At 43.2% G+C, this 27,215-nt stretch overlaps 1 protein-coding gene across 1 annotated transcript; it reads right to left on the bottom strand.

Moving 5' to 3' along the window:
- Positions 1-87: 87 nt before the first annotated feature.
- On the bottom strand, positions 88-21,982 carry LOC310687871 (uncharacterized protein). Its single transcript, XM_083463731.1, has 11 exons — positions 21,696-21,982; positions 19,665-19,754; positions 18,927-19,034; positions 16,197-16,281; positions 13,923-13,984; positions 11,606-11,788; positions 10,147-10,229; positions 8,249-8,325; positions 4,164-4,301; positions 2,809-2,841; positions 88-314 (listed from the first exon to the last, which is right to left on the bottom strand). Exons 1-11 carry the CDS (start codon positions 21,930-21,932, stop codon positions 250-252), a joined length of 1,161 nt encoding a protein of 386 aa, XP_083319857.1. The 5' UTR covers positions 21,933-21,982; the 3' UTR covers positions 88-249.
- Positions 21,983-27,215: the final 5,233 nt, after the last annotated feature.

Here is a 27,215-nt window from a genome sequence, read left to right as displayed (position 1 = left end):
TTTGGGGCCGGTGTAGGTTTTGGCATGCCACCCACAAACAACTGAGGATCCTGAGAGCGTCACCAAGGAGGTACAATACAAACACACTCAAGATATGCATATATTAATAAAGCCCTTTACTAAGGAACGGAATACATTTTAAAGAATGCCAGTTTTAAAATATAGCATATTTTAAGCTCCAGTGTCAAAACATCACTTGATACCTTGCCATGTACCATGCCACCAGGATCCTGCTGAAAGCTGATTTCTTCATGCATTCCAGCCTGTAAATGAACTTGATCTTTTTGCCACAGTTTTCTTTAAATTTTCACTGCCTAAGGAACAGGGAGGGGAGGGTTACTGTATTCTCTCATCTATATTTTTGCATTAGTGTAACCATCACCAATTTTCAAATGGACTCCAGCCTAATTCATATAATATTTCTTACAAACAAAAAGCCATTGTTTAGGGAAAGTTAGACTACAGCAGCGTCCTTAACTAAGAAACTGCCATGGTAAATTGTGCAGCGGAAACATGCAAACCACTCTCAATGATCTGGTTGTTCCCCTATTGTGTGTGTGAGCTAGTCTGATTCACTCCTTGCTTACTAGAAGAGTACTTCACAGTAGCCATGGTGAATCTGTCAAGTTTATCTGTTTCTGATTTTTCAATCTTAAGTTCAGTTCTCCACAACAATTTTGGGTTGTTGTTGTTTTTACAAATCCTCATGAAAATTCATCAGTGCTTTAGTGTGAATTTCTCTTTATACAAACTTTTGTATGCAATTTTACCTAATACACAAGCTTTTTCTAAAACACATTTCCTTACTATAATGTGTTTTTGTAGGTTATTTGCACCTATAGGTGTGTTTCAATGCAAACTTGACCCTAGCATATGCATTTTCATACACAGTATCAAATTTTATTTCTGTCACAAACCAGCATAAGATAAAACATACGGATAAACTGAACGCATAAGACTTAAACAGGTAGGGGGATACACATTATTTGGCACTACAAAATTCAGAAAGGTGCAAATTTTTTAGGAAATGTTTCAGTTTGCATATTGCTTGGGAAAGTGCAAACTATGCAGGTTCACCTTTAAATGCAAACTGAATTGAATTTCTCCCCCATACCTAAATCATGGTAAGTCCAACTTTAAGTTGTCAGTCAATAGGGTTGCAGAATAGAGAACAAGGGCATTGAAAAGAGCAATATCTCTAGAACATGGTGGGAGGAAAAAGCTTTATTGTACTAATTGCACGAGCCATTGCAGGATTCTTAAGAAGCAAACGTAATGATCTTTGAATGTCACATGAAGGTGGAGGGTGGACCTCCTGACTATCCTATGGAAGGTTACTGGTGAAGGTTACTGGCCCAAGAAAGCTGCTCCATGCAGAGAAAGGGCTCCTATACCATTGCTGGGGAGGCAGTGAGCCTGGGCATAATAATCTAGGCAAGACACTCCGTAGCCCCTCTACTGTTCATGCTTCTAGGAAGTCATACTTGTGCACTATGAGAAATACTCCCAGGCAGATTAGGATTCTGGGGCCAAGAGTGCATCTAATCTTGACCCAAAGGTGCTCAGCAAACAGCCTTGTGTCATTCCTTATCGCTAGGTGAAGGTGGAGTTTATCTAGATTTGTAGGATTTATTTTTCTGCGCTACCAGTGCAGGGTGCAACTGCAGCCTCTGTATGGTGGTGGACTTGAGAGTTACCTGTCTCTAGGTATTCCTTCTGAGGAAACATCCAGGCCCAGTAAACCACAGAAAACCAAGCTGCCTTATTCATTGAAATGGCCAAGGCCTAGAGAAGTTCAGAAGACAGCAGGGGGTTTCAAGTTTCCACGAATTGCTGGCCCTATGGCCCTGCATCTCACAGGTAGTATTCTGGCTAATGGCAGGCATGCCGCATTGGGGGGTGGGAAGAGATGGTTCAGTTGCTTGGCGAAAGGATTCCTGCCATGTGCTGAGGTTGCACTGCGTTCCCCGCAATGTACAAAGTGCATCATATTCTCAGGTTTCCTTTCTGCAGCTTCTGTTGAACGTTTTAACACCTTCAAATGCAACCTTTTTGAGATGGAAAGCAATGATCATGGTAAGGAAAACTAATTGCCAGATTCCTGTGTAGCTGGCAAATGTGAGTCTTTCTTCAATAAGAACACCAATTCAGTAGTCAGGCACAGTTTAAAAAAGGGGGGGGGGCACAAATGATAAAATTTATTAGGAGAGCAATAGTAAATATAACAAGAAGTATTTTCCCCCTGAAAAGGCATTGTATAAATCCAGTGTAGTCTTCGGGACTCTGCAGACATCATTTTTATTGTGCATTCCTGATGATTTGTGCTTATGCTGCTATCGGGGAAGTCACATGTGATTCTGCTTTAAATACTGTTTGCACCTGCAAAGGCTGTGGGCTTTTACACAGCTTCATTTCTAATCAGCTTCCTGCCTGAAATCCTGTAATATTTTATACCACCAGTCTGCAGAAGCCGGTTGATTTATTTTGTGGCAGGTTGATTATATTACTACAGACTGATCTAAGAGAAAGGTAGAGTATGGCAGCAGGGGAAACCACACAACTCACAAGCCAATATGGCTTTAAATATATGTGGCTCCAGCTGCTTGGAACATAGATTCCTGCCAGGGGATAAGATGGATTACATTGCCTGTATTATAATATACAAAGTTGATCATGTTTTCAGGTTTTCTTTCTGAATCTTCTGTTGAAGCTTCCAGGGCTTGATGAGCACTTTAATATTTCGAAAGTGTTTATATAAAAACAATTCTGGTACAAATTCTAACAATATGAAAAAAATAAAATGATTACCAGATGCTGATGATAAACTGGAGCGATTCTTCCCTGAGAGCACCAATCCAGTATTCAAGCATAATAATAATATAGAAAAGCAAATGTTAGGATGTATTTAAAAAGCAACTGCACACACCTAACAGCAAATATACTATAAATTATATATAAATCTGCAGTGTAGTATTTGGTTGATTTTGTGACTATTTAAGGAAATTACTGTGGACTTCTCTTTTCACAGGTTTTAATATACGGAGCCTAGGGCTTGCCAATCAGAAGGTCGGCGGTTCGAATCCCTGCGACGGGGTGAGCTCCCGTTGCTCGGTCCCTGCTCCTGCCAAGCTAGCAGTTTGAAAGCACGTCAAAGTGCAAGTAGATAAATAGGTACCGCTGTGTGCGGGAAGGTAAATGGCGTTTCTGTGCACTGCTCTGGTTCACCAGAAGCAGCTTAGTCATGCTGGCCACATGACCTAGAAGCTGTACGCCGGCTCCCTCGGCCTGTAAAGCGAAATGAGCGCCGCAACCCCAGAGTCATCTGTGAGTGGACCTTATGTTCAGGGGGCACCTTTACCTATATTGTTTTAAGGACTTTATTCCTATTCTTCAGCTTCCTTGAATCACCCTCACATAGCAGAAGGGCTGTTTATAAGGGTGGAAGGGGGAATATGCAACACTGTTTCTTGAGCACAGAATCATATGAGTTGGAAGGGAGTGTGCAGCTGCCCTTACGGGGATCGAACCTGCAGCCTTGGCGTTATGAGCGCCACGCTCTAAACCAGGCTTCCTCAACCTCGGCCCTCCAGATGTTTTGAGACTACAATTCCCATCATCCTTGACCACTGGTCCTGCTAGCTAGGGATCATGAGAGTTGTAGGCCAAAAACATCTGGAGGGGCGAGGTTGAGGAAGGCTGCTTTAAACCAGCTGAGCTATTCTGTTCTGCCCCAGTTTATCCTCCACCCAAAACACTGTCTTGCTGCCTGCTGTGATAAAATTATATAATTTACACCGTTTACAAGATCAATAATGTGAATTATGTGGCCATTGCCTTATTCCACCCCATTCATTTTGATGCAAATGTGGGGGGGGGGAGAGAGAAACCTAATCAATTACGTATCAATCCTGGACTCAAAGCAATAACAGTGAATAGCAATTATATTCACTGGATTGATAAGCAAACACCAGCAATTTCTACTCCTGTTTTCATCAAAATACTCAGACATCCCTAGGTACATGCATATGTTTGTGTGTGCAAGATTCAGTCTGTGCAAATGCAAGCACCTTAACAATCATAACTACATTTCCAAGCTTGAAGCAAGAAAGCATCCTATTATTTTTTATGTTTAAGTATCTTTTAAGTATCTATTTAATTATTACCATTAATTCCTGTGACTGATGCCATGCTTTGCCGTGAGTACATCTTTCGCCTTAATAAGGAAATGTTGTCGGAATACGTTGTCAGAGAGCCACATTTAAATGGTCTCCCCAAGTTTTGTTCTTTGTTTTTGCTAATGGCTAATTCAAAAACATGAGAAATTATGTTATGCAATATATATATATTCATAAGAAAAAGTTTTTTCTGAATTAAAGGATTAAAACGAACTCTAAAACAAAAAAAGCCACGAAATATTTAGCTAAGGCAGAACAGAAATCAGAATGTAAGTAAACAAGTATCATATGTACAGCTTTCACTGCTAGAATAGCAGTCGCTTTAAGAATTCTGCTGACTTGAGGAGGCATATTTTTCTACGTAATAAAACCCAATTTAAGGCACACGTAGCAAAGTCGTGTGTTGTATGCAACATTTCTGTTCCACTTGTCCAACAGATTTCTTCTAAGGAGTGGAACTTCTCCCTTCTTCCGCCTGCAGTCCCACACCCTCCAAATCTGCTGATGAAGGCTAGAGCAGTGTTTCCCAAACTTTTTTGGGCAACGGCACACCTGTTTACAAAAAAAAAATCTCGCGGCACACCACCATTAAAGCCCCGCCCCATGACGTCAGCGCGCAGCGATCGCGCACGCGCAGGCTGAGCGGCGATGGGATGTGGTAGCAGCGGCGGCACACGAAGTCCCCCAGGCAGCGGAGCAGCTCGCCCGTCGAAGCCTGCACGATCACCCGCCGCGGGGAGCCAGGGGTGGCGGCGCGGTTGCCGGGCAATAGCGAGCGGCGATGGGGCTAGCCGGAGAAGAGAGGGCGAGCCCCCTCTGCTCCGGCCCTAAAAAGGGTAAGCCACGCCCCCTCCAGCCAGCCGATTGGCTGGCCAGGAGGCGTGGCCGGATGGGATTCCCCTGCTCTCGCGGGGGCTGGGATGGGATTCCCCCTCACGTGGGGGCGGATGGGATTCCCCGCTCACTAGCGAGCGGATGCGCAGGCCCGGTAGCGAGCGGCGATGGTGGGAGCTCGCTCGCTCGCAGCCCTGCATGTGCTCGCTGCCGCCGCCCCGCCTCTCACCGCCCGACTTGGCCGCCTCCACGCGGAACACAAGGCAAAGTTCCACGGCACACTACTGTGCCGCGGAACAGCGGTTGGGAAACGCTGGGCTAGAGGACCCTCGAGAGCAATTTCAGGGGCATGAAGGGAGAAGAGAAGAAGAAGTCCTGTTGCTCAAGTGGAATGCTGCTTGCACAGCACCGAAAACAGCCTTTAGTCTTTCCAGTAAAACATGGGGAGCACTCAGCAACAACAAAATGGAAAAACTGGCATAACGGTTCATCTTTCCCATAAAACCTGCTTAAAAAATTTCTTCCCCTAGGATCTGCTTGAGATGGGTTGAAAATTACTGAGGCTCACTGGCCACAGAACAGTGTTGCAGTGGCAGAGGCTTCCACAAAATGGTGGCAGATAAAGGCAGCAGACATCATGTTCTGTTGCTATCACTGCATTCTTTGCCACGGTGTTTTCCTTGTGGCGGGGACTTGCATTGCTCAGCTTTCCGGAAGCTAAAATTTACTGATCTAGAGACTCTAGATATGCTTTTAAATATTTTCCTTCCAACCCAAGCATGACTCTCAAAGTATTTTTACTCATCTCCTGTAATTTCTTCTCCAATCCTATTTTCACAATCAGCTTGTATTTATTTGTTTATATTTATCACATTTTTATCTATCTATCTATCTATCTATCTATCTATCTATCTATCTATCACATTTATATGCCAACTTTATCATCCAAGGAGCTCAAGGTGGTGTTCATGGTTCTCCTCCTCCCCATTTCATCCTCACAACATCCCTGTGAGGTGAAAAAATGTCGACTGGCCCAAAGTCACCCAGTGAGCTTCACAGCTGCGTGGGGATTTGAACCCTGCTCTCCCAAGTCCTAGTCCAACACTCTAACTATTACGCCACACTGGCTTGTACCTTTTTCTCCCCTCCAAACTCCCAGTTTCTTTCATCCCTGTTTCCTGGTCATTCTACATTCACTTTTCCTGCAACCTCTTTTCCCTCTCACCCCCTTCTTTTCTACTTCCAGTTTATTTATTAATAATAATAAAATTTTAACCCTTCATTTTGCTTTCCAATTCCCTTCAACATCTCTTTTGGCCCTTTCTCCTCAGAGGAGGGAGACCTTCCTTCCTTCCTTCCCTCCCTCCAAACACCCACCAAACATCTGTCTCCCACCCACTCCTGCTCAGAATGCAAGGACCTTCTGCTGACAGCACAATCGAAAGGCTACGGCAGGGCCCAGATGACAGGGCAAGCAAATGATGAGAGACAGGACAGGTTGTGGCACTGAGGCCCACCTCCACTGTTCGAGAATCAGTGCCATGAAACACTGTGTTGAATAACAGACACACTATGCAAGACTCTTAACTGAGCAGCTTGGCCCTTGAGTGCATTTTCTTGAACGGGACCTTTGCGCAAGATTTTCTGAAAGCTTGGTAGGCAAAGGAGACAGGTATTTGACAGGCTTCTTAAATACCACACAGAGAAATACAAAAATAGACCCACAACTCTTTGCAGGTGAAAGCCAGATGTGAGAGGATTCTGTAGGTGTATAGCCCAAGGGCAGGAAGTGTTCTGGGGAGGGGGAGCATGGGGGAAAGTGCCTTTTTACTTGGAATTTTCTGCAGGATGACAACTGGAGAGGAAAGAAGCATTCCTTAGAACAATGCAAAGCAGACTGTGTGGCTTGCACAGGCTCTCCAGCCATGCTAATAAGCACCGAATGGATTCTCCACTCATCTCTGCTCAAGGAATAAGTTAACTATGAAATTCCCATAAAGTACTGTTTAGTTAATGTATCTTACTCTACAGTTGTTGTTGTTGTTGGTGCTGCTGCTGCTGCTGGATTTATGGTCACATAGAATCATAGAATTGAAGAGTGTAAGGGGTGACAATGATCACCGTCCTAGTCCAATTCCCTGCAATGCAGAAATCTTTCACCCAGCGTAGAGCTCGAACCCACAACCTGGAGATTAAGAGTCTCATGCTCTACCGACTGATCTAAGGGTGAAGACACTTTACAAATTAGCAGCCTGTCACCATCTGCTTTTTTGGGGGGTGGGGGAAGAACCAAAACTTTAAAATGTTTAAGTTACTCTAGAGTTCTGATGTATGGGGTAAACAAACAAACAAAATTAAGTATCCTGAACAATCTACTTGCAACGATTCTAGACAACCAGATTCCTGCCACGCAGCAGGACAGAGCAGCTTTCAGGCAGCACCAGAATAGCTGAAGGCAGGAACTGGGAGCCTGAATGGTGCTGCAAGGCTTTTAACCTATTATTGGCCCTAGCAGGGTGACATTGGGGTTCTGCTTCAGGCATCTTGCACCAGCACTTCAGAGAGCATTCCATCATGCAGGAAAATTGGTGGCAGCTGAAGAAGAGGCTGTTTTTTCTGCTGGACAATATAGTGCAGGCATAGGCAAACTCCAGCCCTCCAGAGGTTTGGGACTACAACTCCCATCATCCCTGACCACTGGTCCTGTTAGCTAGGGATGATGGGAATTGTAGTCCCAAACATCTGGAGGGCCGGAGTTTGCCTATGCCTGATATAGTGAAATGGGCTCGTATGCAACTAAGTCCATGGAAATTAATGAACCTAAATGAGCTGTGTCCATTAACGTCAATGGATCTGCGTCTGTGGGTTGTTAAATGACTTTCCTAATATATCTAAGCCTACAGGCAGCAACAGCCTCCCGGCAGAAGCATCACTGCTACATACACGGAAGGGGAGGGGAAAGGTGGCAGGTGAGGTTGGGGATCCTTGACGCACCAGTGGAGCTATTCTGGCGTCTCCACCAGAGCAGCCATGCAGCCATGGCCTTGCCCCCTCCCTCTTAGTAAAGTAGCAGTGACACTGCTGCCAGGAAGACATAGCTGAGGGTCACCCCACTGAGGGAGGTGCTCATGTAGGTCTCTGTAACCAAAGGACATTTTCGAGGAATCCAACTAACTGAAAGGCAAGGCAAAGCAGGCATTTGTAGCATAATCATTTCAAGTACATTTACTGGCTCTTACAGTTGGAGAGGAATCTAGCTCCATCAAACAGGTCTATTTCAGTCACGGTATGAAAAACATTTAGAGACCAGAGGTATCTATAAATAAAAAAATCATCAGAAGATAAGGAACTTGGTTTTATTAACATTTATGCATTGTAATATATTTATGCACTATTACCTTCATTTCATGGTTTATTCAACATCACAAAACGTAAGAACAAAGGAAACTGCTTTATACTGAGACAGGCCATTGGCTGGCCGGGATTAATACAGTCTACAATGGCTGAATGAAGCTCTCTGAGGTTTCATGCATGAGTATACTTCCCTCATGCTGTAATCCTGTGCCTGATTTACCTGGGAGTAAAGTCCCATTGAGCTCCTTCAGACTTACTTCTGAATAGACATGTCTAAGATAGCTCTGCTAATATATAATTTTAGAAGCCTTTCTGCCCAGATGCAGATTTTTTTTTAAAAAAAAATCAAGGTATGTCTAGGATGGATTGATTTAAATCATCAAGAAAGGAATCTGAAATCATTAATCAAATTATTTAAAGATCTAGTTACTTATTTAAATATTTCCTAAAATGAAGTGCACGCTAATTGCTTAAGGTAACCACATTGTTTGATAACTGGAGTACTAACTGAGCAAATTGCAGCGATCAGTTAATTTCCGGGCATCAAATAGGATTCAAATGTCAATAAGATAGATTGGAGGATAACACCTGTGGTGATGTGCCCCACAATTCTTTCTTGAAAACAGCATTTCAAAAGACGGCTATTCATTCATTTTTATGAAGGTTATATATAAAAGGTCAGATTTAATTTTCAAACATGCTTTTTTAAAAAAGAAAAAAGAATATTATAGCAGGAATTTTAAAAATCCAAATTACATGTTAATAAATGATGATGATGATGATGTGTCTGTGTATTATTTATTCCCTAAGAACACAGGTGGCACTGTGGTCTAAACCACTGAGCCTAGGGCTTGTCGATCGGAAGGTCACGGTTTGAATCCCCGTGACGGAGTGAGCTCCCGTTGTTTGGTCCTAGCTCCTGCCCACCTAGCAGTTCAAAAGCACGTCAAAGTGCAAGTAGATAAATAGGTACCACTCTGGTGGGAAGGTAAACGGCATTTCCGTGCGCTGCTCTGGTTTCGCCAGAAGCGGTTTAGTCATGCTGGCCACGTGACCTGGAAAATCTGTCTGCGGACAAACGTCGGCTCCCTCAGCCAGTAAAGCAAGATGTGCACCGCAACCCCAGAGCTGTTTGTGACTGGACTTAACTGTCCCTTTACCTTTACCTTTAATCAACTGTATATGTTATTTAAAAGTACATTCATTCTGTGCATTTCTGGTAGTGAAGGAATGATTCTGCAGTTGATTCATTCTGACCCTATATCACTGTGGATGCACACACTTAATAAACTTCACATGAGTATGTTGTGAAATCCTGGAACTGCTCTTAATACACAAACACACACCAATCATCCTTTGTGTATAGCAAGAAAAGCCACTTCAGGAGAGGGCAATTGGGAACCCGTTGTTATTTCCTCACTCCAAATTATCTCCCAAGTTATTTGAAAATCCCATGTCAGTGGGGATGAATGTTGCCAGCAAAGGGATTTGGAATGCAGAATGGTTAAATATATCCCAGCAACACTTCAAGTCACCCCTTCCCCAAATGGCTTTTCCTGGTTGTTGTTGTTTTTAATTGCCCTGAAGGAGAAATCCAGCTTCTCAGTGAAGTACAGTGCTGCTGCAACTACAGTGGAAGATACAAACTGAAATGGAATAAGTGCAAAGAGATTACTTCGCTACTTCAAGCCCTTTTCAAAAGCACAGCGCCCCCTCCAATGGTTTGCATTTGCTATCATGCAATTTTATACTGCATGCAGCAGCTGCTTGCATTCCTACTCACTTATCATAGAATGAAGGAATTTTTGGACTATAAAAATCTTCCACGTCAAAGAAATTCCTGCTTTCCCAGGAAATATCAGATGCCTATTGGGAAACAAAAACAATTAAATAATCTTCAGAGACAGGTACCGGTGTGTTCAGAAAAATCAGTACTACTAGACATTTGAATATAAGGGTTGAAGGATTTCTAAATTGACTTATTTATTTGGAATCTGGATAACTCAGAATTTGATACTGGAGCAAAGGATCTTGGTTTTCGTTTTCATTGTTAGGGATGAAAATAAGTGGAAAGACTATTTTAGGCTGTGCCTATAGCAGATGATTTGGTCCTTTTTAGTATTGCAGTGCCAGCGCTACTAGCCATTCTACAGTTGGGCAGTTGGGCAAACACAATGGAGGCTTTCCTTCAAGGATGTAACATATACTGTAGACATATAGAGTCATTTAAAAGTGGGGGTGTATCTATTGTAGCGCTAGATATAGAGGATAATGCTTTTGTAAAGAATATAAAAATGCTGTTCAAATCATGTCATCGTGGGGAAAAGTCTGCATTCGACTTTCCTATGTCAGAGGATAACATTGGACTTAATTAAAAATCATGCAAGTGGGTGGGTGATGTCACACTTCCTTAAGAATTTCAGAGTTAATCAGAACAGAAATACTAGAAATGTAATAATATCTGTAGAAGTCAAGAGATGGCTTCTTTAACAATCGTGTGAACCACTGAAATCCTGAGAAGAAACATGAGTGGGTTCCAGTAATAATGCATAGATTTCACAGCCATTGTCTTATTAATATTACACACAGAGAGAAAAGATTTTCAATATCTGACAAGGAAACAGAACCAGGCTACATAACATTCTATCCACAGTAAATACAGTTATCACATGATAACCTGAATGTATTAAATTGCTACTGCTGGCTATAGCCTTACTAGTCTGCCATGTCACAGTAATCATACATAATCACAAACAGTGCTTGTTTCTTCACCATCAATGAGGAGCTGTGTGGTGAAGAATATGAAATTGATAGGGATGGAAACAAGAGGTGTGCGCCGAGCACGAGATTTGGTTCCGACTCCCACTCAACATTCTGAAAAAAACAGCCTGAGATAGTAGAAACCAATTTTTGAGTCTCCAATTTGGCTCAGGGTCACAAAACAAATCCCAATTCAGAAAAACAAAGCTTTGTGGCCCTCCAATTCACTATTATCATTATTATAATTATTATTTTAATAGGACTATAATTTCCCCAGCTTACTGACAGTAATGAGTGAGATCTATAGCTGAATAGACCCTAGCAAGTAGCTAAAGTCTGTCAAATTACATACTAATAGGTCCAGTGGTTTGTTTTTTTGCGCTAGACCTTTTTTCAGAATTGGATAAAATCTGGTAGCCCCTTCGGAGGCAATTATGAGGCAAACCAATGAAAACCATAAGTTCCAGGAGAATGCCATTTACCTTTTCATGATCTTTATTTTTCTTCGGAGGAGGCAGTTTCCCAAGGGAGTTTAAAATAGCTCCCCTTAAGATCATAGTGCAAATATGAGATGAATTCAGTTTGAAACTAAAGTTCAAATCAGTAAGGGCTCTCATTTTTTCTTTTGCTGAGCTCCATGCAAGAGCTCTGATACAGTACACATCCTAGGAAATAAAAAGTGTAGCAGTCAGCAAAAACTGGAAAAAAGGTGTTTTGCCTAAATCACAGCTTAAATCCACAGGAAGCTTAAACTACCAGGTTCAAATCCCCACTCAGGGATGGAGCTCACCTTAGGAAAGTCAACACAGGAAGCTGTCTTATAATCAGTCAGATCATTGGTCTGTCTAGCTCAGTATTGAGTATCTAGGTTTTCAGGGGGAATGCCCAACTCTACCTGGGATTCAACCTGGGATCTTCAGCATATTACTACTGCCCCTCACCAGAAGTCACTACTTTTCAGCTCCTAACTTACTTCACAGGCCTCCCACAAAGATGAAATGGCTAAGAGAACTGCGTAGATCACAGACAGGCTACAAGGGCAGCATTACTCCAAACTGTACAGTTCGAAACAGCTTACAATAAAACAATTATTTATATATAAGTTCTACAAACACAAATCACACAATGATTAAGATAAGAAATAAACAGAGAAAACAGCTGAACTGGTCTACTTTAAAGGAACACTTCAATGAAAGGCACAAGAGAACAGCAGCCTTCCTTCTACCAGCACCCGTCACAGTAGGAAGACATACCTAGAGAAGATGTTCTCCAGGCATCCCATGGCCGCAGAAATGGTCCTCTATGCTTCTCTACATTCCTCACCTCCAAATAGTGGAGGAAACAGAGAAGAGCCTCTGCCACTGATTTAAGGTGATGAGCAGGTCCAATATTTTTGATAGCTAAGACGCAGCCAACTGAAGAGTGTTAGAGGTTAAAACTAGCACTTTGGAATGTACCCAGAAACTAAATGAGAGCCAGTGTGGATGCAAACTGTGGTGAGATTATGACTGAAGCCACAGCATTGCATTTCAAACCTTTCTCAAACTGTGGTCTGTGAGCTCCAGATGATCCACGTTAAGGCTGCATAACTACCAAGAATATCAAGACTTCATCCTGGCATGGACCAATTGCAATAATAGCAATAGAGAGTGCTTTGACAAGGGGCAAATCATCACACAGGGCAAAGACTCCCCAGTCTTTATTGATTTCTGTAATATGGTGCTGGTACAGACTGCTACTTTTTCCTTTAAAAAATCACCAGTTGAAAGGGCGCTTCTCAGCAGCTTGGCCTCAGGTCTATGGCGATGCCAGCATGGGGGGATTATTCATCCATTGCACTAAAAAGGCAAGCGGTTATTAAAATATGAATTATGTATGTGCTTTGATAAGTAGAACACCCAAAAAATTATTAAGAGGTTCACCAAGAGCCTCAGGAATTTCCAAGTGGTCTGCAGGGGGGCGAGGAGTTTGGGAACCACAGATTTAGGAAGTATTATTAATCCAGTGTAAGCACTGCATATGGTTTTACATTGTTATGCATCTTGCTGTTAGATTTCTGAGAACAGGGCAATCCATGTGGATTAAGGCAACTCCGCGCCAGAATCCTGAAGGTAATAAAGGAGTGTTAACAGTCAAGAATGATGTATTGTAGGCCTCAGTGTGAAAAGAAACAAAAGAAGCTTCAGATTTGACTAAGACAGACAGAGAAACATACACAGAGAAAGAGGAGTTTGTAATTCCTTTATAAGCTAACAGCATCAGGAGATTCAGATCTGCTTCTCTCGAGATCAGATGAAGGGTGGTAGATTTGGTTGGCTGATCGGAATGTTAAAGATGTACCTCCTCCTATACCCAACCTGTATATCTTTAAATAAACTAAAACATTACAAAACACTGTAAGCATCCAGTGTCCTTCTTCCAAAGGAAACCAAATTCAGCTACGTGCTGAGCCCTGGAATTTTTCATCACTCAAGATAAACAGGGAGAGTGCAACTATATGTTTGTGCTCAAGTAACAGCAAGTTCTACTAGATTCAGCTTGTGTTTATATACTCAGTTTTATGGTGCAGCAGTCTAATTTTTATCAAATCGTGAAATGGCTTTGTGCAACTGAGCCCTTGGACATGGATGCTTGCTTCAACTCTTCATGAGTCTGCAAAGAAATTCGTGTATTTATTTGGGCTTACCTCTTAAAAATATGGCACAATTTCCCCGACCAAAAATCTTAAAATTCTACAAGAGTATAAAGTGTACATACAGTGAATCCTATAGTTACATGAACCACAGCATTACTACTTACAGGATTCATGGGGTCTAAATCCACAGCTCTTGTAGCATCACATATTGCTTTTTTGATTTTGCCTAGGAACAGAGCAGAGAGAGTTTCTTCTATGACTAGCAACCACCACAAAATATTATATCAGGCTTGCTGCTTTTCATTAGTGCACATACAGGCCTGGTTTGCACATCACATTTAATTATAATTAAGAACAAGCTATAGTTTAGTATGAATGCACTATGTACTTGGGCATGCTGGTGAAAAGCTCTTCCTTCCTTCTTCCTCTGCTCCTGCTAAGCTGCCACATCTGAACCTGGTTCAAGGTTTGTTTCTTTCCAAACAAACCATAAGCAATAAGCCAAGAATCAACCTGAGTTACCACTAGTAGTTTGTTTGGAAAGAAACAAACCATGAACGAGGAGCAGAGTGCGAACTTTTCGGCAGCATGCACAAGAATCCTGTACATTTGCATTAAATTATGGTTTGTTTTTAACTACTGTTTAATGTGGCATGTGAAACAGGCCACAGCCTTACTAATGTAACTCAGCATGAAGGCCAACTGATAACGTTAGCAAGCAACCAATCTCTATCATTGCAAACTACATTTTGTTATTAAACCCAAGACAAGGCTACCTGTAGGGCCAGAAAATGTTGAGTTCCCATCCACCTGGTTGGCATGTACTGTAATGCTAAAATCAATGGTTTAGTGCTATGTAAACAAGCTGGAACAAGCCCAACAAAACCTTTGTCTCACCTACCTATCTTCCTCCTGCAAAGAGAATGACTTCATTATTATTTAGAATTTATTATTATTATTATTATTATTATTATTATTATTATTATTATTATTATTATTATATTTGTATACCACTTTTCTGAGCCATAATTCAGCATCTTTTGCAAAGCACAACAAAGGCTTCCCACTTACTTGTAAATGTACCTGCATAAATCTATCAAAATGTTGATAATGCAGTTACTTGATCCATTTAAGAATGCACATGTGTAAATCTGCCTCTGTTGTCTGTCTCCATGTAAACCATTCCAATGCAAATTCTATCAACGCTGCTAGATGTTTTGGTTCTTTCATTGGGTTGTTTGAAGCAAGCAAAAAATGCAGGAAACCTGCCATCTTGCTTTATTGCTGCTCAGGTAAACTATCAATTACATGCCTAAATGGGCACATAATTGGATTTCCGTGCACAGTAATCTAGTCAACAGGTGGTGCTGAAGGAAAGATTTTCAACTTATTTTCCTAAATAAATACAAACATGTCTTAGTTTTGGATTTGATATCCCGCTTTATCACTACCCGAAGGAGTCTCAAAGCGGCTAACATTCTCCTTTCCCTTCCTCCCCCACAACAAACACTCTGTGAGGTGAGTGGGGCTGAGGGACTTCAGAGAAGTGTGACTAGCAACAAGGTCACCCAGCAGCTGCATGTGGAGGAACGGGGAATCGAACCTGGTTCACCAGATTACGAGTCCACTGCTCTTAACCGCTACACCACACTGGCCTACAGGCATTTGCTTTAACTTAAACAGGCAAGAATGTTTTTCTCTATGACTAGGTTGAACTGGGCACAGTTTAACTTAAGTTTGGCAAAAGGGTGAAAGTGAAGCCTCATTTTCAAGGGAATCCAAGATCTGTAAAATATGGCATCTTAACAGAGCTGGATTGGTTTCGGACTAATTGCAAAGCAAGCTTCAACTCTGAAATAAGTGGTTGAAATAGCCAGGTAGAGGGTTTTTTTAGAGAGAGAGGGATCCCACCTCCTTAATGATTCTGAACTTACATTACAAAAATATCAGCCGGTTGAGGTAAGTTGGCAATTGAAAAAAAGAGGATTGATTTGAATTGATTGATTTCAGATTGATTGATTGATTTCAGAAACAAAACCCAAAGTATCTGCCCAGGATTCAGTGCACAGATGTCAAATCCCAGAGACACTAGGAACACTGACGATTCACAACAGAACACAGGATGCAACATAGCAAGATACAGAACATGTATGCAACTCTGTGAAGACCTTCAGATGAATGTATACAGCCTAGGGGAGGTAGGGTCACAGTTGGTGTGATCCGAATCCGCACACTACCTGTTGATTTTCACTGAATTTAGAAGAACATCTGCCTTTGGCACGTAAGACAGACTCATAACACTGTAGAATCTAAGCTCAGATCTTATCACGCTGTTCCATAGTGATGCCAAGGCGGGTAGAATATATTTCAATTTGACTTATTACTTTTCCTACACAAGTATGTTTATTGGGCTTGGCTACAGAAGCAATATGTCTTACCGCATTTTACATATGCATAAGCTCTCCTCGCAAACGCAGGTGTCTGGTAGTAAGATCCAGAAACACAGCCAACATGACAGACACTCTGGAGAAAAGAGGATACTCTTGTGAGCTGCAATATTATTATATTTAATACAGCCCTGCAATGTGATCTACACAGCTATGCCACATAAACACTGCCATTGTGAATCTAATGGAATTCTTGAGCCATTCACATTAGCTCCATTGCTCTTTTATTTATTTCAAATTACTGGTCTTATTTACCTCAGCAGGGTTCTATGAGATTACTCCCCAGACTGTTCAGACTCCTATGGGGATGATTTATGTCATCATTCCAGTGCAGTGTTTCCCATAATTGTACTGAGTTTAAAAAACATTAGAACCCAAGGGGCTAGACAAGGAACTATAACATTAGCAGCATGCTCATATAAATCAATTTATTCCCTTGCAGAGAAAAAGGAACGGAGACAGAATTTAATGAGATTGTATGGGAACTACAAAGGCACCAACAACACTTATAATAACTTATGTTTAATCTGAAGTATAAATAGATCACAGAAATAAAATTTGAAGGCAAAACAATACACACTCTCATTTTTCCATAACTAAAAGTGCAATGCTAGATGCAGAAGCATGTCTGAGAGTATATTAAGTTCAACAGTAGTTACCTGGGTGTTCCGCTTAATGCAATGGGACTTACCTCCAGATAAGTATGAACAGGACTACAGTGGTACCTCGGGTTACAAACACCTCAGGTTACAAACACTTTGGGTTACAACCTCCGCTAACCCGAAAGTAGTACCTTGGGTTAAGAACTTTATCTCAGGATGAGAACAGAAATCGCACGGCAGGCCCCATTAGCTAAAGTGGTACCTCAGGTTAAGAACGGTTTCAGGTTAAGAACGGATCTCCGGAGCGAATTAAGTTTGTAACCAGCAGTACCACTGTACAGCCTTTGGACAATAAGAGAGTTAAAGGGGTGCTAAAGGAGGAAAATGAGATTGCAGAGAAGCTGAATTAATTATTTGCCTTTGTCTTGACTAAAGAAGACGTACAGAAGATCCCTGAGCAAGTCTGAAGAACTGAAGCAAATAGTGGTGAAAAAATGAAGTTTTAGGTATCACTGACAAATTCAATATAAACAAATGATCACGTTCCGCTGTTATCCATCCAAGAGTTCTTAAAGAACTCACATGTGAAACTGCTGATCTTCTAACAAAATCTGTAATTCATTCTGATTACTTCCCTTTGTACCTGAGAACTGGAGAGTGGCCAATGTAGCACATTTTTTTAAAAAAAGGATCTTGTGGGGGAATAGCTGCCATTTGTGAGGAAGCTTCCCCTATCACTGCATCTCTAGAAAAAGATTACCTTGTTGAGTTTCCACCATACAGCTGTTAAAGTCACAATAAAAAAAATTCCCACAATGCCATCTCTAAACCAAAGCCTAGGCTGCTATCATGCATCCGATTAGTTGGGAGCGAAGCCCCATTAAACACAAAGAGACTTACTTCTAAGTGGGCATGTATATACCATTGTACTGTGAGTTAATTATGAAATGAATTCTTAATGAAAGCCTGGTCTTTGGCACAGCAGGAAACATGCCTAAGCTCTTTGCAAAGTTTGCACATTTTCCTTTTTGAAGGAAGAGGATTTCTAGACATCCACCCACACTTTCTGTGTAATATCTGCAGAAGATAACTTCTATGGACCACCTGATCTCAGATTAAGATGCATTTTGGTTGCTAGAGGGACAGGGAAGGCAAACTATCATGGCCTGGAAAATAAGACAGAAGAAGGAGAAGGGCACTAAAGGGGAGGAGAAAACAATAAGGATTTCTATTGCCTGGTGTTCACTTATCAATCACAGCTCTCACATCACTCATTGGCTAGAAACACTGACAGGTGGGAGTAGCCAGAATGGCTCATTTCACAGAAATTGCTTAGAAGGGTATCTGCACATTTTGCTGCATAACTTTCTTTCTAGGACAGCTAGACATTTACTTTAAAAAACCCAAAAAAACTAAAGCCCCAATGCCTACATAATGTCTAATCAACATACTAAATAACATTATCAACACTACTTAAGTGACTCTACAGCAGTGGTTCTCAAACTTTTTTTCTCTGTACCATGCTTTCAAAATAAAAATGTGCTCACACAATGGTGTTATATTGTGTTTTGTTGCACTACAATTTGTATTCTATGGAATTCAAATTGAAATATGATAAAATATATACTAAATAAAAGAAGCAATAAAGATACAATTACAATTCATATAGTTTCTAGCATAGCACATTACAATTGGTACAACAAGCAGATAAAATTAAGCAATTTGCCAAGACTCTGAGCAATTTTTGATTTGTCAGTGGGGGGGGGAGTTTGGGAATAACTACGGCATAAAATATCCAAATATTTTGAGAAATTAGTTCTTGCTAAGAGTCGCCAATGCCAAAATACTCATTTAGGTGTTAGTTCTCATGTGATGGACAGTAATTGTTAAATGTTACCACAACAGTAGCTTGTTAACCTAATTCCTCTTAATCATGGGGTGAATAGTATGCTATTTAAAAATTAAGTATGTGAACAATACATCTAAAAATGCATTCCTTTGATTCCTTTAAACTTCTCAAAAGGTAACAATTAAATGAAAACAATATGTTTCTCTCCCTACAATACAGAACCGCTGTACAAATTGTACACATAATACAAATGTTATGGAAGTTCCATACCTTGGGGACATTTGCAGCTTCTATTGCATTAGTAAACGCTTCCACAGCATCACGGTGCAAATCTAATTTTTGGAGAGCAACACCTAGATGATAATATGTTTCAAACACCTAAAATAAAAGAACCAGGATAGCACATTATTTGTAATATTTTAGTACTGGTATGATTAGAACAGCCCCAGAAGTTCAAAATAACGAGTAATACCCACTATAAGAAGATTTTGTGCTATGAAATAAGAATGCAACCAGGACTATTGGGACTAATAATCAAGAATGACTATTCCCCCAATGTTTAAAAGACAATTTAAATAGATTACAGGCACACACACCCATTTACACGGGGGTTACATTTCAAGGTGGTGAACGTTTCATGTTGGTGAAATCACGTATAATTGAAACCCATTGAAAAAGCCTGCAAACACCGTTCTGCTTCACCCCGTTCCATACTTTTAGTGATGTTTCAGTGACATCCTTATGACGTTTCTGGGTCACTTCCAGGTTCATCGCAATGCACATATACACGGTCGCTCACATATTGAACACATGTAAGCTGGGGGCTGCCTGGATACCGTAAAGACAAAACAACCGCCAGAACAGCCATAGGAAGCTTTGGTACCATACTAATTATAAAAATATCAGTCAATCAAAAACCAAGCCATGCTTTACAGCCAAACCCACAAGTGTGTGCTTAACAGTGTGTGCTTTGGTCCTATTTTCTTTTAAATGCTAAACTGAAATTACCAGCCGTATACAGCTATGACCAGGAACATATTCTGCAGGAAACTTCATTTTGTTCAAGGAAGATAGCAGCTTTCTATAGTATTCAATTGCCTGAAAACAAAATAAAAATAGCATAAGGACCTCAAGCTGGGGTGAAAACGTCCAAGTGACAAAATTTCTGTTTCAAAAACAAAAAGCAGGTCAGAGCAGTTGCTCCTTTTTGTTGTTGCAAGATTCATACGGATGAAATATAATTGTGTGTATATTTGTGTATATGTATGCATACGTATACACACAACAGTGTGTATTTGTATCCAATATGACTCATGTATAAAGCACTCATTTAAAAAGAGTACTATTAGAAAAGGAAAGGAAAATCTGATTTCTCTCAAGCTCTCTCAAGCATTGGCGGAGGAACGGGGGTGCGGAGAGAGCCATCACAGCGGCCCCACCAGACACGCGCTGTGCACTCCCCCCCCCGGGCGCTGGGCGCCACGCCCCCAGAACTCACACCACGCCCATGGGTGTGCCATGCCCCCGTGGGCGGCGTGCCCCCCCCGGATGCATGCCATGCTCCCGGGGGGTGACAGCCGCACCCCCGCCTGCTCTCTGCCCCTGGTAGCTGAGCATGCAGCTTCGCCACTGGCCACACCATTGTGTCAAAGGAAGAAAACAAATGACTGTAATTCTAAAAGGAATGCAAAAGTTTAGTGTCTCAGAATGGTGTGGTGGTTGGTGTTGAACTAGGACCTGGGAGACCAGGGTTCAAATCCCTGCTCAGCCATGAAGCTCACTGGTGGTGACCTTGGGCCAGTCACAATCTCTCAGCCTAACCAACCTCATAGGGTTGTTGTTGTCCGTTTTCATCAGATTTAGGAGTTGTGCGACCGCAGAGCCATCTGAAGACTGCCATCTACAGGGATTTTTTTTTTTTAATGTTTAACATTTTATTATGGTGTGTTTTTTTTTTAAATATATGTTGGAAGCTGCCCGGAGTGGCCAGGCAACCCAGTCAGGTGTGTGAGGTAATAATAATAATAATAATAATAATAATAATAATAATAATAATAATAATAATAATAATAGATTAAATGGGACGTGGGTGGCGCTGTGGGTAAAACCTCAGTGCCTAGGACTTGCCGATCGTATGGTCGGCGGTTCGAATCCCCGCGGCGAGGTGAGCTCCCGTCGTTCGGTCCCAGCTCCTGCCCACCTAGCAGTTCGAAAGCACCCCTAAGTGCAAGTAGATAAATAGATACCGCTTTATAGCGGGAAGGTAAACGGCGTTTCCGTATGCTGCGCTGGTGCTGGCTCGCCAGAGCAGCTTCGTCACGCTGGCCACGTGACCTGGAAGTGTCTTCGGACAGCGCTGGCCCCCAGCCTCTTAAGTGAGATGAGCACACAACCCTAGAGTTGGACATGACTGGCCTGTATGGGCAGGGGTACCTTTACCTTTAATAGATTAAAAGCGGTTCACAACAGAAAAAGGTAGAAACATGCAGTAAAAACGTACTAAAAAGTTCAAAATAGGCATCAGTTAACCAGTGTGGAAAGATGTATTCTTACTTATGCCCTTTTAAAATGTGGGGTGTCGGGTTTATTTTTTTGGGGGGGGGAGGGGGTCTTCGTGTTGTTTTTACTTTGGTTATGTATTTTGTGGTTTTATATTTTGATTTTATTCTGCAAGCCGCCCTGAGACCTCCGGGTATAGGGCAGTATATAAATTCAATAAATGATAAAGATTAGGACGTCCCTCTTTAAAATGGAGAAATGACGTTGGAACCCTACGTCACACACAAACGAACGTGCAGCCCATCCAGCATGGAAACTAGGGTGAAACTTCTTCGAGGGGGTCAAGCCAGATGATTATATCCAGAACATAAATCCCCCCGAAGGTTTCCACAGCCACATTCGAGCGGTGGAGCCCGAAGGATTCACCACGCGCAGCTTTGAGATGCGCGCCATTACGTGCAGCTTTGAGAGGCACGCGCGCTCTCGCGCCCCCCGGGCAGCCGCCCTAGCGAGCAGGGAGGAGGCAGAGGCGCCCGTTACCTCCCGCCAGCGCTTGGCCCGCTCGCAGCCTATGGCCGAGTGCAGATACGTGCGCGCCTCCGTCTGGACGCGCCCCACTCTGCAGACGAGCTTGGAGACGGCGGCTTCGAGGTCGGCCTCGGCCACGTCCTCCGCCCCGGCGCTCTTGGCGAAGGCGGCGGGCTTCGTGCCGGCCGAGGGAGGCGCCGGGCTCCCGCTTTGCCGCCGGCTTTGCCGAGAGAGGCGCCCTTGCTCCATTGCGGTGGGCGAGGCGCGCGAAACAGGCGAGCCCGGCGCGGCGCGGTCGCCATGGCAGCCTCCCCCCCACGCGCTTCGGAGCCGCAGCCATGGAAACGGGCGGGAAAGGGGCCGGAGTAACACACGACACCCCAGCCCACTTTCTGGGGTTCATGTTTGATGGGGGGGGTGTCTTCGTTTTGCACCGTCAGGAATTGAAAGAACCCTGTAAAAATCCTCATGGCGTCTCCACCAGACGTCTGCATTCAGTAGGGAGAGTTTGGCCCGCTTAGCAGGCAATGCAATTTTTAAAAAAATTAAAACAATGGGAATACTTTTGCCTTTGCTGCAACGCAGATGGACGTGTTTTGCACGTGGGGGAATGTCTTGCAACTGCCTGTGTTATGTACTGAGTTGAATAGGATCCAAAAGGCAGCAGTCTGATTGGTCTTAGAACAATAGGATTCAGAATGCAGCAGTATGATTGGTCCTAGAACAATAGGGTCCAGAATGCAGCAGTATGATTGGTCCTAGAACAATAGGATTCAGAATGCAGCAGTCTGTTTTGTCCTAGAACAATAGGATTCAGAATGCAGCAGTCTGATTGGTCCTAGAACAATAGGGTCCAGAATGCAGCAGTCTGATTGGTCCTAGAACAATAGGATTCAGAATGCAGCAGTCTGATTGGTCCTAGAACAATAGGACCCAGAATGCAGCAGTCTGATTGGTCCACAGGAGCCACCCAATCCAGCTCCAGGTGGAAGTGAATCCACAACCTGATTGGCCTACAGGAGAATCCCAGAATTAGCCAATCACGTGGGGCCCATTGTGTAAATAATGTATATAAAGCAGACTTAATGGGGGAACTTCCATTACTCACTACTATGAGCTGAATAAAGAGCATGAAATCCACTCGACTCCGAGAATGTTTCAGCCTGCTTCTGACGTCCCTGTTGCCGCCGTTGGGGCAGGCGACTTGGGCGCAGCTACGCCTCTATGGGAGGGGGAAACGCGCAGATGTAACGCATTAATATTCTTTTAATTTCTGCCGCCTGTCTGACTGCGTGTCTTACAACTTTTGTGTGCCTTATTTCTGAGTAAATGCGCCCAAGGCCACGCTGCTCCTCGGTGGATGATAATTCCATGTTGTCTCTCGAGGACCGCAACTGCAGAGTTACCAATGAAGAGGCCGGGGGAATTCATTTAATTCAAATTATCCTTTTCTGAAACAATGAGAAACCTTTTAAGTGATGTTTTTGCCTTTGCATCGCAAGGCAGGCTTAGGAATAATTCACTCTGACGTTCTCTCTTCCAATAAAGTAACTGATTTTAATCGATACATACTAAGTTGTTATTCCAACTATATTTATTCAGACTGCCCTTTGTAATAAAAGTGATCCCCCCCCCGCCCCATTTCTCTGCTGATGGCAGATTTCTGCCACCTAGTGGGTGAACTGTATGCTCTCCACTGGAATTCCGTGCAAACTGGGTTTTCTGCAGACCTGTTTGTTCAGCATTCATTCTGATTTATGCAGCGGTTGACTGTTTACATATCACTCTGCAGCCATTGCGCTTTCGCCACTGGGTTTTGAAGCTGTGCATGCACAATATTAGCCACAAGCCACAGCTAGCCTGTGATTTCTGGAGAAATACTGCTGCTAGATAAGTTTCCCCAATAATCAGCCTCTAAATAAATAACTTAAGTCACATTCACTTCACAGTCAAGTTGAGGTTCATACATTTGAAACAGGTGTTGTGCATTATATGCAGAAGACAGCTTCAGGAATAGGAGGTTCAGGCGGAGGGGGTTGCACGGTTAAAACCAAATCCCATCCCTTCTCTGATGTGTACAAAACATGCAGGTGTGACTTGAAACACATCAAAAGGATGAGATCTGCATTTTAAGGTGCTAATGTGTACATAGCAGTAGTCTGAACGTTAGTTCTCATTTGTTTACCACAGGCATAGGCAAACTCTGACCCCTCCAGATGTTTGGGACTACAATTCCCATCATCCCTAGCTAACAGGACCAGTGGTCAGGGATGATGGGAACTGTAGTCCCAAACATCTGGAGGGCCAGAGTTTGCCTATGCCTGGTTTACCAGGTGGTATGACAATGAGCATTCATCCTGGTTTACTTACAAGGAGTTTACACATCTTCTCAATTCTCATCTGTTTCAATGGATTTTTCCATCACTTTCCAAACTGCAAAGAGTCCTGTTTGTGTTTCTTTGCTTTCGTTTTTAATTTGTTGCACATAGGTCCCTCCCCCAAACCTTGACAGTTCAGGCACCCATTCAGTTTTCTGGAGACCAGCTGGTAAATGTCCTCATGTGACTCTGCTCATGCAAATTTTCCAGTATGAGAATAGGAAGAGCCACTTCCATACAGTGAGTGACTGCAAGGAAAGCCATTAACTTGAATAGCTTGTAAAGTCAACACTAAAAGTAGAAGCATTTGTGTTGAGCTCAGGTTAATATCAGAGCATTAGGAGAGAGTTAAAGAGCACCTTTTCATGCTACTTTGGTAATCAAGTGCAGAATGCAAACAATGTCTACTGGGCGTAAAGGTAAAGGTACCCCTGCCCGTACGGGCCAGTCGTGTCCGACTCTGGGGTTGCGTGCTCATCTCGCTCTAGAGGCCATGAGCCGGCGCCGTCCGAAGACACTTCCGGGTCATGTGGCCAGCGTGACGAAGCTGCAGCTGGCGAGCCAGCACCAGCGCAGCACACGGAAACGCCGTTTACCTTCCCGCTATAAAGCGGTCCCTATTTATCTACTTGCACTTAAGAGTGCTTTCGAACTGCTAGGTGGGCAGGAGCTGGGACCGAACGACGGGAGCTCACCCCGCCGCGGGGATTCGAACCGCCGACCATACGATCGGCAAGTCCTAGGCGCTGCGGTTTTACCCACAGCGCCACCCGCGTCCCCCTACTGGGCATACATGTGCATAAATTGCTACTTTTACCCTTCAAAATATATGGCACTGGGAGGCATTTATTTTCTGTTTATTTTTTTCATAGATTCCATGCAGCGCGCCTTCCCGCTGTTCCCCGACCTGGTTTGGAGGCTGCCAGCCCCATAGGCTCGGGGGACAGATATCCGCAAGCCTGGGGAGACCGGCGGGACTTCCCGCCGGGCTCCCTAGGCTTGCGGATAGCAGCCTGTTCTGGGGGCTGGGGTCAGAGGAAGCTCGGGCATCCCCCGCCCCAGCCCCGCACCTGGGGGGGGGTAATTCCCCCCTTTATTTCCCCCCCAAAAAACTAGGTGCATCCTATGGGCCGGTGCGTCCTATAGGGCAAAAAATACAGTAGTTTCAGACACTTAAGGGGCACCTGGTCTTCTTCCTGAAAAGCAACCAGCAACAAACACAACATAACAATTTGGTTTTGAAACAGGATATAGTCCAAAGCTGCTGCTTATATGGCAAAGCAGCCTGCTGTTCAATTTTTTTTTTACACAAGCAAAATAGGAAAAAAATACAGTTCCATTGGGCATTGCCAAGCTTCTTTATATGCCTGAAGTCGCTCCTTGGATTCCACCCAATGTTAACATTTATAAACTATGCATCTCAATTAAATTTAAAAAAAAATCACATGTGAAAACGCCCTAAATGTTTGTGTCCTTGCTTTTAAATAACTCATGACCACCAGGGGTCCTTCTTCCCTTAAAGTGCACAATACAATATATTCAGCAATATTGCCTCACATTACAGGTTTGCCACCAGGAAAAAAAAACTTTGCATAGTGGTTTTGCTTTTAACAGAAACTAGATACAGGACATTCACAACCTTCAAACACCAAGTTGACAGCAAAACACTTCCTGTACAATGTTAGGCACTTTAAAATGGATGGCCTGTCCCATTTTGTCACTAGAGGCAAAACAAGGTACTTTCTCTTCCCCGCCTCCATCTCTTGCCACCCCCTCAGTGAAGTCTTGCTTACGGGGTCACAGGTGTGTGGCTTCCAGGCTCCCGCAAAAGGTCTGCAAGGTCTTGCCAGAAGCCACAACAGCTTTTCCTTACTTCTTTGGTGGTGGCAGTATAAGGGGGTGGGTGGCATCCATGGCGGCGCCAGATAAGTATGGAGAAGCGGTGGCGAGCTCTCATGAGAACTGTGATATTTCATGATATCTTACCAGAAGCCACCACCGCTTTTCACTTCTCTGGTGGTGGCAGAGGTGGGCTGAGCGCCCTTGTGGCGCCACCCCTTGGAATTTTGCCACCCGAGGCGGCTGCCTCAATCTGCCTGATTGGTGGGATGGTATGTTCGGCATATTTTTCTGAGTATACTTGGAACAAAGGCCCAAATCAAAATATCAGTGCTCAGAGTTTCCTGGGGTGAGGGAAAGCAAATGAAGTACAGTGGTACCTCAGGTTACATACGCTTCAGGTTACAGACTACGCTAGCCCAGAAATAGTGCTTCAGGTTAAGAACTATGCTTCAGGATGAGAACAGAAATTGTGCTTCGGCGGTGCGGCAGCAGCAGGAGGCCCCATTAGCTAAAGTGGTGCTTCAGGTTAAGAACAGTTTCAGGTTAAGTACGGACCTCCTGAACAAATTAAGTACTTAACTTGAGGTACCACTGTACATCATAATTCCCAACAGCACTCCATGATGCAAAATCATCATTATTTAGGCATTTACGGGCATAATTATGCCACACACTTAAACTGCCAATAAGTAATCCTGTCTTGGTTTCAGCGGCAGGATTAACTTGTGGCATAACTTCTTTGCTTGAACTATTAAGATTGCTTTTACATAACCTATCAGTGGCCCTGTATTTGCTCAGTCCTGCACCTCAACTTGGCAAGGTATTCATTAACTTATATTTACAAATTGCTTTTCTGGATCGGATTCTGCCCATGTAAAAGCACGCTGTAGGGAGAAAAGAGAAACATCCAGCTCTCTGGTTAATGTGTTTGGTGTCCTTTGCAACAGTTATACAGTACCTGAATATACCTGAAGGAGTGTCTCCACCCCCATCATTCTGCCCGGACACTGAGGTCCAGCACCAAGGGCCTTCTGGCAGCTCCCTTGCTGCGAGAAGCCAAGTTACAGGGAACTAGGCAGAGCACCTTCTTGGTGGTAGCACCCGCCCTGTAGAACACGCTCCCACCAGATGCCAAAGAGAGGAACAACTACCAGACTTTTAAAAGACATCTGAAGGCAGCCCTGTTTAGGGAAGCTTTTAATGTTTAACAGACTATTGTATTTTAATCTTTTGTTGGAAGCCGCCCAGAGTGGCTGGGGAAGCTCAGCCAGATGGGTGGGGTATAAATAATAAATTCTTATTCTTATTCTTG

Source organism: Podarcis liolepis, assembly GCF_965112155.1.
Source record: "Podarcis liolepis genome assembly, chromosome: 10".
In the NCBI taxonomy this organism is placed as follows: domain Eukaryota; kingdom Metazoa; phylum Chordata; class Lepidosauria; order Squamata; family Lacertidae; genus Podarcis; species Podarcis liolepis.
This window is presented reverse-complemented; position numbering and strand designations above follow the sequence as displayed.